The 12702-nt window shown below is 51.5% G+C and overlaps 2 protein-coding genes across 2 annotated transcripts in view; both read right to left on the bottom strand.

Annotated features, from left to right (window-relative positions):
* RNF181 (ring finger protein 181) overlaps window positions 1-10764 on the bottom strand; it is a 14142-nt gene extending 3378 nt beyond the window's left edge. The window contains exon 1 of the mRNA XM_043468720.1: window positions 10694-10764. Coding sequence (XP_043324655.1) covers window positions 10694-10696 — 3 coding nt within the window. The 5' untranslated portion in view covers window positions 10697-10764. The remainder of the gene's footprint in view (window positions 1-10693) is intronic.
* Window positions 2543-10826, bottom strand: VAMP5 (vesicle associated membrane protein 5). Its single transcript, XM_043468721.1, has 3 exons — window positions 10694-10826; window positions 3451-3588; window positions 2543-2989 (listed from the first exon to the last, which is right to left on the bottom strand). The coding sequence occupies exons 1-3, from the start codon at window positions 10694-10696 to the stop codon at window positions 2780-2782; spliced, it is 351 nt and encodes a 116-aa protein (XP_043324656.1). The 5' UTR covers window positions 10697-10826; the 3' UTR covers window positions 2543-2779.
* Window positions 10827-12702: the final 1876 nt, after the last annotated feature.

The raw sequence follows: 12702 nt of genomic DNA, 5'->3' as shown, positions 1-12702 counted from the left end.
GTGTGTGTGTGTGTGTGTGTGTGTGTGTGTGTGTGTGTTGCAGCTTTAGGGGAAAAAACAACAAAACTCCACATCTGATGTTTAGTCTCAAATTTAACTGATCTAAGCCTGGGTGTGTGTGTGTGTGTGTGTGTGTGTGTGTGTGTGTTGCAGCTTTAGGGGAAAAAACAACAAAACTCCACATCTGATGTTTAGTCTCAAATTTAACTGATCTAAGCCTGGGTGTGTGTGTGTGTGTGTGTGTGTGTGTGTGTGTGTGTGTGTGTGTGTGTGTGTGTGTGTGTGTGTGTGTGTGTGTGTGTTGTTTGCAGCTTTAGGGAAAAAACAACAAAATCCACATTCTGATGTTTAGTCTCAATTTAATGATCTAGCCTGGGTGTGTGTGTGGTATGTGTGTGTGTGTGTGATGTGTGTGTGTGTGTGTGTGTGTGTTGCAGCTTTAGGGGAAAAAACAACAAAACTCCACATCTGATGTTTAGTCTCAAATTTAACTGATCTAAGCCTGGGTGTGTGTGTGTGTGTGTGTGTGTGTGTGTGTGTACGTACTAAATGATTTAGCTCTGTGTGTGTGTGTACTAAATGATTTGGCTGCTATCATTTATTTGGCAACTAGAACCATTACATTTATATTGTACACAGAGTATAAATATAAATACTCCTCACAATTATCCAGGAGCTAGTATCATTATAGTCAAAGCTATGGTTTTTCCAGTAGTCATGTATGGCTATGAGAGCTGGACCATAAAGAAGGTTGAGTGCCAAAGAACTGATGCCTTTGAATTGTGGTGCTGGAGAAGACTCTTGAGAATTCCTTGGACTGCAAGGAGATCAAACCTCAAACCGGTCAGTTCTAAAGGAAATCAACACTGAATATTCATTGGAAGGACTGTTGATGAAGCTCCAATACTTTGGCCTCCTGATTCAAAGAACTGACTCATTGGAAAAGACTGATGCTGGGAAAGATTGAAGGCAGGAGGAGGAGAATAGAGTGGCAGAGGACAAGATGGTTACACAGCATCACCGACTCAGTGAACATGTATTTGGGCAAACACTGAAAGATAGTGGAGGACTGCGGGGCCTGGCATGCTGTAGTCCATGGGGTCGCAGAGTTGGATACTACTTACTGACTGAACAACAAGAAGTATCATTATTGCTTTTACATATGTAAAAACCCAAGTCCAATTCCACAGGACCTCTAAGCAGTGTTGCAGACCTAAGTGCAGTACTCGGTGCTTCCCTCCATCTTTCCCAGGAAAGGCTGATGGTGGTGAGCCTAGCGGAAGTAACGTGCTCTCTGAGGGTACAGCTCCAGACAACTGGAGGGTTTGTTCTTGTTTCTTTGTCAGTAGCCCTCACTCCCCCTAACAAGGAACTGCTTCTGTTACACACTTGACCCTGAATTCCTCTTCCTACCTACACTTGAGTTTGAGGTGCAATTAAGTAGCTCAAGCGGTGGCTGCCCTGCTTCCCAGGTTTTCGTAGGACCTTTCCTTCTTACTTGGCCTTTACCCAGTGCTCTTTCCTGGTGTCCTGAAGGCACTGCCTCCCTGGCCCTGTGCAGTCCTAGAGCTTTGAAAAGCCCGAATTCTTTCCCACAGGGCAAACTCCAGGCCATCCTTTGTGACTCTGCACCTTACAGCATCACAGAGAAAAAAGCCCTTCCCTTTTCCTGCCACCTGCTACATCTGTATGGGCTTCCCAGTGGTAAAAGAATCCTCCTGCCAATGTAGGAGATGCAGGGGACTTCGGTTCAATCCCTGGGTTGGGAAAAGATCCCCTGGTGTAGGAAATGGCAACCCACTCCAATATTCTTTCAGGGAAAAATCCCATGGACCAAAAAGCCTGGCTAGAGTCCACGAGGTAGCAAAGAGTCAGACACAACTGAAAATATACGCATGCGGCATCTGTAATCTGGTGTAGAGCCTGAGGAAGAACTTGGGGGCAGAAACTAGAGAGGAGGTACCCAAGGGGGAAGAGCCTCTCTGAAGGTAAGAGCCTGTGAGATAAAGATCACAGGAGTGCCTTCCTCTTTGTCACCCTACGGGTCTTCTGAACAACCCCAAACTCAGAAGAATAACAGATTTCATCCTCAGGGAGACAGAGGGCACCAGTTGAAGGTTCTGGTTTGGGGGCTGTTGTGTCTTTATACCTGCACCCTAGAGGGATCTGTCTGTAAGACTGGATCATGGGGAAGAGAGAAGATGCCACCTCCCAGGGCTGGAGTCCTTTGGGACTTTCTCTTTTCTAAGCAGCCATGGGGGTGGAGGCAGAGCAGGATGAACCAATCTGAGGATCTTCAAACACACACATTAAGTTGCCTCAGTTATGTCTGACTCTGTGACCCCATAGACTGTAGCCCGCCAGGCTCCTCTGTCCATGAGATTCTCCAGGCAAGAATACTGGAGTGGGTTGCTGTGCCCTCCTCCAGGGACTCTTCCCAAACCTGGGATCAAACCCGCATCTCTTTTGTCTCCTGCATTGGCAGGCGGGCTCTTTACCGCACTACTTGGGAAGCCCTCAAACACACACACACATACACCAGTTTTTACCCAAACAGTGGTTTTTACTAAGTTCCAGGTGGGGCTGGCTTGGCATGGCCAGTGCAGCAGGTTGCCCTCAAGGGCCAGTCTGTGGTATGACAGGAAGTACCCAAGGTGCACACATTGAGGCTGCCCTCCACACTCACTGGGGTGGCTCAGAGGGGCACAAACTCCAGGGTTCTCTGAAGACCAGAACTGGCCAGTGTGGCTCTTTGGCCTCTTTTCCAGGCCCTGCTGGGTCATTCCCCAGGCCCCAAGGCAGGGCCTGCATCCTGGACCTGTGGGGCGCTGCTGCCCTTGCTGCTTTGTGGGAGAAGGATGGCCAGCAACACAATCAGGAGGATGAGCAGGGCACTGCCCACTGCCAGCCCCACGTAGATCCGGCACCGGGCATTCTCCCAGCGCTTCTTCTGGGCCAGATTCTTGGTTGTCTTGCTGAAGGCTGAGCTCTGTAGACACCCCCCAGACAGAGGGTGGGAGTTAGGGGTTTCCCCAGAGCCCCAGACCAGCTCCTACCAACCCCATCCCCAAAGGGGTCTCCTTGTCTCCTTGCTTAGCCTCCTCAACCTGTCAGCTCCCTTTCTCCACAAAGCCTGTCTTGGGACCCTCCCAGCCTGACTCCTGGTCTAGACACTGGTGTAGCCCTCGACTCACAGCCCTGCGGGTTCACTCCCAGTTAACAACACCAGTCTTCAACCTTTTAGGATGATCCACAGCTTCAAACCAAGGCCTTCAGCCTTCACGAGGCTCCCCACCCATTGCCAGCTGTGCTAGGGGCCCTCAAGAAACCCACACTGGCCTTTGGTAAGCGTCAGGCCCCACCCATGGCCAGGAGAGCCCTGGGCACCGTCTGAGTGCCCCCTCCAAGGGTCCCTCTCCCTCGCCCTCCCTGCTTCCCCAGGCCTCACACCATGTCCAGGAGTTGGTCTGAACGCTGCTGCAGCTCCACCAGCTTCCCGTCACGCTCCAGGACCTTGTCGAAGTTGTTGCGCATGATTTCTGTCACCTCATCCGCCTGCTGCTGGCATCGCTCCAACTCTTTCCCTGCCTGGGCACCAAGCCCAAGGTCAGGGCTACGTGATGCCCCCACATCTGGCCATGAGACCCAGAGGCCTCCTTGCCCTCGGTGTGTGTGTGTGTGCAGTGTATGAGTAAGGGGAACAGCATTATAACTGCATTATTCACATAAGGGTCTGATATGGGCTGAATGAAGGGCTGATCTCTCGGGGGGTATGGCTCGTCTTTGGCTCCCCTCTCCCATGCCCATCAAGGCAGGTCCTAGGTTAGCCTTGACTTCCAGCATCTCACCTTCGTCTAAGGTGCCCCAGGATGAGACCTTCCCAGAACCTGCCCACCCTCCCCCGAAGCAGACACTCGGCTCACGTGTTCAAAGTGAAGGGAAAGTCAGTCATGTCTGACTCTTTGTGACCCCGTGGACTACAGGCCGCCAGGCTCCTCTGTCCATGGAATTCTCCAGACAAGAATACTGGAATGGGTTGCCATTCCCTTCTCCGGGGGATCTTGCCCACCCAGGGATCGAACCTGGGTCTCCTGTACTGCAGGCAGATTCTTTACTGTCTGAGCCACCAGGGAAGCCCCACCTGTTCTAGGATGGCCTCAACTCAGGGTGCACCTGCCTTGTGGTTTCCCACTGGCCTAAAGAGGTGCTGAAGAACAAGCAACTGAGCTACTTGGCCACAGCCAGACAAGAAGGAGATCCAGCCCACAGAGCTAGAGCGATCATTTTGGACCACCACATCTTATATAGCCTCTGCCCAACCCTACAGACACACACTCAGATTAGATCTCCCTTCCTCCCTTCCCCAGCCTCTGACTTGTCAGGCCAGTTCTGCCTCCTGGCCTGACCTTGCTCCCGCATCAATGCTCAGAGTTGACTCCCTGTCTGCCTGGGAGCCTTGGCCTTCCTGGCTTCTGGCCTCCAGCTTTTCAGCTATAGCCGAGGTCTTCTCTGGGATTCAGCTCTTGGATTTCCCAGCCTGGGCAGCAGCCTCATCTGACAAAAGAACCTGGCTCATTTCAGAGGACTGGGAAGGGAGATGCAGGGTCCAAGCTGGGGGAGAGGTCAGGAAGAGGAAGAAAGCATGGGTCACAAGCAAGGAAGAAACTAGGCTTCGGACACATGCACCGGGGAGAGACCCATGGCAGAAGACTGGAGTCCAGAGACATGCTGCCAGGAGGAGATGAATCCCAGTAGATTAACAAACCACAGCAACTCCCTCCTCTCCCAGCCCAGTCCCCCAGAGCCCAACCCTGTTCTCATCTCCTCCCCACAGAACATGGGCCAAGCTCACTTTCCTGCCAGACTATATTGCCCATTGTCTGCAGCAGACATTTCAGCATTTGACTGAATTCCACTTAAAACCAGAAAAAGGAAAGGGATCTGGTGGTCACAGAGGGCCACCTCCTACTCAGGCAAGAATCCCCATTCAGGATCCTCGCAGCTGCCTTGCACATAACGTCCAAGCATTCCCAGTATATGAGTTCTCTCTCCCCAACTGGACCACAAGCTCCCAGAGGGAGGGCAGGGGCCAGTGCCCTGCCTTTGTCTGCCACCAGCCTGGGGACCCAGGAGGCCAGCGCACAATGCTGACCATCGCAGGGAGTCAGTGAGTGGGCCAATTGCATTATAACTTATCCAAATGTAACTCAGATGCTCAAGTTTGTTACCCCAGTGTATTTCTCTAGCCCAGCAGGAGTTTCGAGGGGGCAGGCATCTGAAACCCAAGTAGGTCAATATTTACTCATGAGCTAGAAAAGCAACCTGTTTTGAAAGGGGGGCCAGCAAACCACAATAGAAGGGTGCATTTGGACTGGGGAAAGCCGTAGTTGGGGAACGAGGAAATATCATGAAGCAAGCTGGGAAGTTGTACTCATCTCTATCTCTTCCTGAGTCAACCACCATCACCACTATATGAATAATCAGCAAGTCTCCGTTACTTGGGCTTCCCTTGTGGCTCAGCTGGTAAAGAATCCGCCTGCAGTGCAGAAGACCTGGGTTCGATCCCTGGGTTGGGAAGATCCCCTGGAGAAGGGAACAGTTACCCACTCCAGTATTCTGGCCTGGAGAATTCCATGAACTGTATAGTCCATGGGGTCGCAAAGAGTCAGACACAATTGAGCGACTTACACTCTGTTACTTGGAATCTCTCATATTCAAATAGTCCAAGGCATTCCTACATTCAAATAGTCCAAGGCAAAAACCTGGGAAGGATTAAAAAATGAGAACCTTGTGGTTCACTGGTAAAGGATCTGACTGCCAATGCAGCAGACATGAGTTCAATCCCTGGTCAGAGAAGATCCCACATGCCCTGGGGCAACTACTGAGCCTGAGCTCTAGAGCCCCTGAGCCGTAAGTACTGAAGCCCACGTGCCCTAAAGTCTGTGCTCCGCAACAAGACAAACCACTGCAATGAGAAGCACCACAACTCAGGAGTAGCCCCCACTCTTGGCAACTAGAGAAAGCCCACACACGGCAACAAAGACCCAGTGCGGCCCAAAGAAAAATAAACGAATAAACAAAAACTATTTTTTTTTAAAAATGAGAACCCCTGCTGGAGACTGTGGAATGCTGCACGTCATTTTTTTTCCTACTCTAAATGCTACAGCTGTTGTTATCTTATTCTCCAGCATGGGGTGATGTTGGGTCACATTCTTCTGGAGAGCTGGCTGTGCCTCCCACTGCAAGCTGCAGCCTCCATCCCCCAAAGGCAAAGCCAGGCCTGTCTGGAGCCTAGATGGGCCCAGGCCTAAAAGAACACATTCACTCCAGGGAACACACAGGCCCAAGGTTCAAGTCTCTGGGCCTCCTTGGCCTTTCTCAAGCAGAGGAAAAAGGACACTATATGCACGAGTCTCTGCTGGCAGTGATTAAAATAAAGAACTGCGGGATTTAAAAGGAGATAAGGGACCAGAGGGCAGGATTCCTGCCACACAGAACTCAGCGTAATGCTTGGCACACAGTGGCTGTGTGGAAAATATTTTCTGAATGAGTTGGGGTTGTTCTTGAAAAGATGGCTATAGGCTGGGGGAAAGAGATGTATATGATACAATTAGAGGAGAGCGATGACTTCACACCATGAGATACAAATAGGGAGTGTTGGAGTTGCCGACAGACAAGTGATTCCTGAGAACTGAGATGGACCGGGTAAGGTAGAGCTTGGATGCTCCTGCCACAGGCAGACAGAAACACTCCAGACAGAGTTAAGGGTGGAGGGGCAGGGTGGGGCCTGAGAAAGCCCCAAAAAGTCAAGAAGTAGGACTTCTCTGGTGGTTTAGTGGTTAAGATTTGGCGCTTCCACTGCAGGGGACACAGGTTTGATCCCTGGTCTGGGAACTAGGATTTCACATGCAGTGTGAGGTAGCCAAAAAAAACAAGGATGCTCTCGCAGAGGGAGAGATGGATGAATCAAGAACTAGCATAGGTTTTATGAGCCTGGAGGAGAACTTCTGTGTTGGTGGTAGACTGGCACGGACGAAAGTGAGATAACTCAGGTCAGAAGCCACTAGAAGGCATGTAGAAGTGCCATCAGCAAGGGTATGTGGAGATGTCTGCAGGCTGGGGGAGGGTGGAAGGCAAGAGAGGAAGGGTGAGTGAGAGAGGAAGGAAGGGTGAGAGGCACTTCCGAGAGTGCGGGCAGGGGTGGGGGGCAGTGTTGCTGGCGGACAGAGGGTGGTAGTTACACAGGAAATCAACAGACCGTTTTCCTGTGTGCAGAACATGCCTCCTTCATTTCTCAAATCTCCCCTCAGGTTTTTCCGGCCAGAAACAGCTAGTTCCTCGGAAAAACAAAGCTCTCAAAAAACCTCCCATTCAAACATTCTGTCTGCCCTTTTTCCTGGTTAGTGCCTATGAAACCCTAGGCCAGCTGTCACGGTTGTCATCCTTAGAGAGACCCACCCAGGCAGTGACGTGGGGTATCAACTCCTTCCTGGGTCAGTTCACACCTGAGCTCAGAGCTTAAGAGCTGCACCCAGCATTACAGCTACCAGTACCTTCAAATCCTGCCTCTGCTGCTCAACAGCTGAGTGACTAAAGACTGGGGACAGGACCTTTCTGACCCTCCACTTCCTCATCTATAAAGTGGTAACAATAACATCTCCCACATTAGCTAAGGCATGTGACGTATTAGAAATAAAATGCCTAGCACAATTCCTGAATGCTCAATAAATAACAGCCATTATTATTGCTATAAGATCCCCTGGAGAAGGGAATGGCAACCCATTCCAGTATTCTTACCTAAAGAATTCCATGACAGAGGAGCCTGGTGGGATATAGTCCATAGGGTCTCAAGGAGTCGGACACAGCTGAGGAGCTAACACTTCATAAATTGCTATAGCCCAATTTTCCCTAGTTTTTTTTTTAGCTGTCAGATCCCAGGAACCACACAATATTTGTGGTTAATAAATCCTCTTAGGCACAACTACTGAAGCCCACACACCTAGAGAAGCCACCGCAATGAGAAGCCCGCATGCTGCAACTAGAGAGTAGCCTGCGTGAAGCAACCAAGACCCACTATGCTCCAAAAAAATTTTTAATAAATAACAAGATAAAATAATAAATAAATGAATCTAAATTTTTTTAAAAAATAAAATTCAAATATTTTTACAAAATACACAGCCAAGCAAGCTCTTCCCTATGGCCAACTTGTGCACATAATTGTTTCTAACCTATATATAGAATTTGACATGGGCCTTTGATAACCTACATCTAGTGCATTTCCATCAGGCATTGCAGGCTGTTGAGAAGGTTTTACATCTTGACAGTAATAACAGCTCCCAATCAATGGGCACATACTCTGAGCTAAGCACTGAGCTGCCAGCTGACTGCTCACTTTATCTCATTAAAGCCTCACAACAATACACTGAGAAAAGTACCCTTATCCCAGTTTTATAAGAAACCGAGGTTCAGAGGGGTTAAATCACCCATCCAAGGTCACAGAGTCAGTGAATAGAAGATCTAGGAGTTGAACTGACTTAGACTCCAAGGATCACATTCTTAACCCTTGTGTTAAACTGGATGGCGGTAAAGGGAAGTCAAATGCTTTAGCTGACTGGCTAAAGACCCATCAGACCTTTTGATGCTGTCTCCTCAACCTGTGTGCAAATGAGGAAGGCCTGTGGCTCAAAAACCCAAATTGTTTGCACAGTGCCTAAGGGAAGACCATCTACAAGATGAATGAATCAAGTCCGTCCCCACTCAGTTTCTGCCTTTCCCATCACTATTTTGTTTCTACTCTATTCCCTGTACCCGTCACCATGACTGGCAAGGGAAATGCCCAAGAAACACTTGTTAACTGAATGAATCAGCAAAGAAAAGAAAACGACTTCCCTGGTGGTCCAGTAGTTGAGACATGGATACAGTCCCTGCTCTGGGAGGATTCCTCATGCCTCAGAGCAACCAAGCCCATGCACCACAACTACTAAAGCCCACACACCCTAGAGCACATCTCCGCAACAAGAGAAGCCACCACAATGAGAAGCCTGTGCACCACAACTAGAGAGTAGCCCCTGCTCTCCCCAGTGAGAGAAAAGCCTGAGCACAGCAACAAAGACCCAGAGCAGCGAAAAATAAATAAATAAACATTAAAAAAAAAAAAAAAAAAAAAAAAAAAAAAAGAGGAGAAAAGAAGGGAAGGGAAGAAGGAACAGGTAGGGAAGGACCAGATGGGAAGAAGAAAGGGGTGGACAAAGGGGAAGGAGTGAGAGAAAATGCAGAAGGGAAGGGGCCAGGAGTTGGTTGGGAGAGAGATCAAGTCTCAGGCTCAGATCCACTATTTGCCTGAGATGAATCTGTGAGAGTCCCAGAGTTTTCCAGTACCCCGCAATAACTGATCCCATCCTCAGCCTTCATTTCAGGAGTTTCCTCTTCTCACCAAGTGCTAAGGGCCAGCTGCAAGCCCATCCTAACCCTGCCTGATTCCTTGCTCTGCATGCTGGGAAATGGGCTCCAGGCTCTGTCCCATTCTCCAGGCCTCCCTAGGTTTCCGGGCCCAGCCTTAGAACTCCTTGCTACCTTCCTGCCTGGCTTCCTCTTCCTGCCTCCAGTTCCCTGGAGATGAGGCCATCTAGGCACCTCAACCCCCAGCCAGACCACATCCATCACACCTCTGCTGCTTCTCCATGGCAGGATCTTATTTTTTGGCCACACCATGAAGGATCTTAGTTCCTTGACCAGGGATTGAATCTATGCCCCCTGCATTGGGAGATGCTAGAGTCGTAACTGCTAGACCACCAGGGAAGTCCCTGCATGGCAGAATTTTAAAGCACTAAGCCTGCTTCCTGCTGGACACAACTTCCCATGAGTTCCAGGCAAGGGGAGAAGCGACTGACACCACCAGCTTCTGACACCTTTGCCTTGGAAATGACAAGCAGGGACAGAGGCCGGAGTCTACAGCACGGAGTAGGGCATGACTCAACTCAAGAATGTGTCCCTTAGGTAAGGCTTCTAAGGGAGTCAAGCTATGCCCCACTGATAACTTCAGTGGAAATTTTATTGTAAACATCTTCCTTTCACTTTCCCCAGGAGAAGGAGTTTGCCCTCCAACACCCTGCCACAGGGCTGGCCTGGCCTCTACCACCCCATCTGCTCAGGTTTCCAACTCCTGGGCCAGACTTGGCTCCTCACGGCCCCAGGAAGGGCTGCAGAGGTCATCATATTACCCACCACTTCTCAGGAGCAGGTTCTGAGCGCCAGATAGATCTCTGCCACTATCTCCTTCAACCTCCTAAGGACCCAGCCAGGCAGATACTGCTGACCCCACTTCACCATGCGGAAAAAGAGGCTCAGGGAGGCTAAGTGACTTGCCCCGGGGTCAGAGAGGGTAAGTGGCCGCCACCAGGACCTCAGCACGGAGTCTCACTCCGAAAGCCGGTGCGTTTAACAGCTCAGCTCCGGCAAGTCCCGCTCACTCACTGGGCGCGGGGCAGCCAGGACCGGCAAGCGCAGTACTTTCCCTCCCGAGATGCGCGCGGGGAGCAAAGGGTCCGGACGGGTCCCGGCTCTCGGCCGGCCGTCGTCACCTCGCCGGGGAACGGGCGCGGGTCGCGAAGGGTGCCCCCGCCCTTGGACTTCGGACTGCCGCCCCGCACCCCCACGCTCGCCCTCTGCCCCCTGCCCCGCCCCGGGCCCTCACCATCGCTGCAGCCGCCTCGCTCGCTCCGGCTCTTCTGCCCAAGTGGCCGCAGTACCAGGGGCCCCGGAGGAAGCGGAGGGCGGGGCGGGGCCTGCCCGGCGGGGGCGGGGGCGGGGGGCGCGCCTCCTCTCGGAGGCGACAGAGACCGGGTCAAATCGAAAGCGGCTGGCGATGGCTCCCGGGATCCGGGCACAGCGCCTCTCTTGGGGCCGGCGGCGCCCGGCTCGGGAGGATTCCCCGGCCTCGTGAAGTGGGGGCTCCACCTAATCAGCCTGGTGCCAGATCTACACCTCAGGAGTCCTGTGTATGAGATGGTCACAGCGGAGTGGGCTCGGGAACGCGGGCTCAACGGGTCCTCTCTGGAACTGCATCCAAATCAGGTAGATGAGTTCACCTGGACAGGCATCATCTGTTCATTCAACAGGCGCTCGAAGGAGGGCCATTGTCCCCCGCTGTGCTAGGGTACTGGAGACGCAGTGAAGAGTCCGGCCAGTGTCTCTGCCACCTTGGTGAGTGCAACTCACCCATAACCAGAAACCGACCCCCACCCCTCCGAAGTTCTGAAACTGAATAAAGTTTATTCACAATAAATATCATGAATGCACTGCCTGACACTGGATTGTACATGTGTGTGTGTGATAGTTGCACAGTTTGTGTCTGATTCTTTGCGACCCCATGGACTGTAGCTCACCAAGCTCCTTTGTCCATGGGATTCTCCAGGCCAGAACATCAGAGTGGTTAGCCATTGCTTTCTCCAGAGGATCTTCCTGACCCATGAATCAAACCCAGGTCTCCTGCATTGCAGGCAGATTCTTTACCATCTGAACCACCAGGGAAGCTCAGATTGTACATTTGAAAAGAGTTGATTGTATGTTTTGTGAATTTCACCTCAATTAAAAAAGCAGACAGACTCCAGTGTGGGGAAGGTGCTAGCCCTAGCTTTTTATTTCTCCTTCACCACATGGGCCATGGCAGCCCTGCCCTGATAGGACCCGCTTCCTCAGTTGGAAGATGAGGGAGGCTGGCGTGTCTGTCTGTCCAGAGCCTTCCTGAGCTGAATCTGTCCATCTTCAGCCTCTCCTTTCACTGCTCCACAGAAGCCAACACCAACCAGTTCTCTACCCGGCCTCATACCAACCCAACATCTCACATGTGGCCTCTCTTGAGGAAGGGGGTGTTGACTTCCCTCTCCCAGGTTGAGGCCCCTGTGAGCACAGACCCCACCCTCACCCTGGAAGGTCTAGGTCCCACTCATCCCAGTTGCTTGGACTTTGAGTCTAGGAGTGGACCGAGAAGGGAGAAGATGGACATGATGGTGACCAAGACTGCCCCCCAAAGGGCTCTTCGGTGCTTTCCTCCCTTCCTAGTTTTCAGAGCATCCTTCTAGAACTGGATTGGCCAGTACTAGTCCCCAGTCCTATCTCCCAACCCCGCCCCTTCCAGACTGCTTCCTCCAAAGAGGGCAGAGATGACAAGAACCCTCCCCCCAAACCAAGATGCACTGGGCACTGGAAAGAGTAACAATGATGGTGGGACCTGGTGGGGAGGAGGGAGGCCCAAAGACAGAGAGGTCCATTGTCCAGGAGGGGAAGGAAAGCCACAGGCCCTGTCCTGTGACACTGACTGTGTCCAGCCACGGGACACAGGGGTGAGAGATGCGCACCCCCTCAGGACTGCTAAGACCCAGAGGCTCCGCTAAGCTCCAGAAGGCCAGTGGCAGACAAAAGACAAACAGAACTTGCAGAACCACAGGAGAAGGAAGAGCAATTTAGTTCCTCCACCCTCCCCCATCCCTCCCTTCTAGAGTACAACAGGGCCATGGAAGAGAAATGCCAATGATGGTGGGGTAGGAGGGTGGGGGGAGGGGAGGATTTAGATTTCTAAATGCTCTGCCTAGGAACACTGCATGTCTCAGCTAACATTTCCAGCAGAAAGTAATAAAGAAAATGGCAAGGGGCTTCCCTGGTGGCTTGGTGGTAAAGAATCCACCTGCCAATGCTGGAGACATG

The sequence above is a fragment of the Cervus canadensis genome, chromosome 5 (genome assembly GCF_019320065.1).
Source record: "Cervus canadensis isolate Bull #8, Minnesota chromosome 5, ASM1932006v1, whole genome shotgun sequence".
Taxonomy (NCBI): Eukaryota; Metazoa; Chordata; class Mammalia; order Artiodactyla; family Cervidae; genus Cervus; species Cervus canadensis.
Note: the sequence above shows the minus strand (reverse complement) of the source record. Positions and strands in the feature narration are given on the sequence as shown.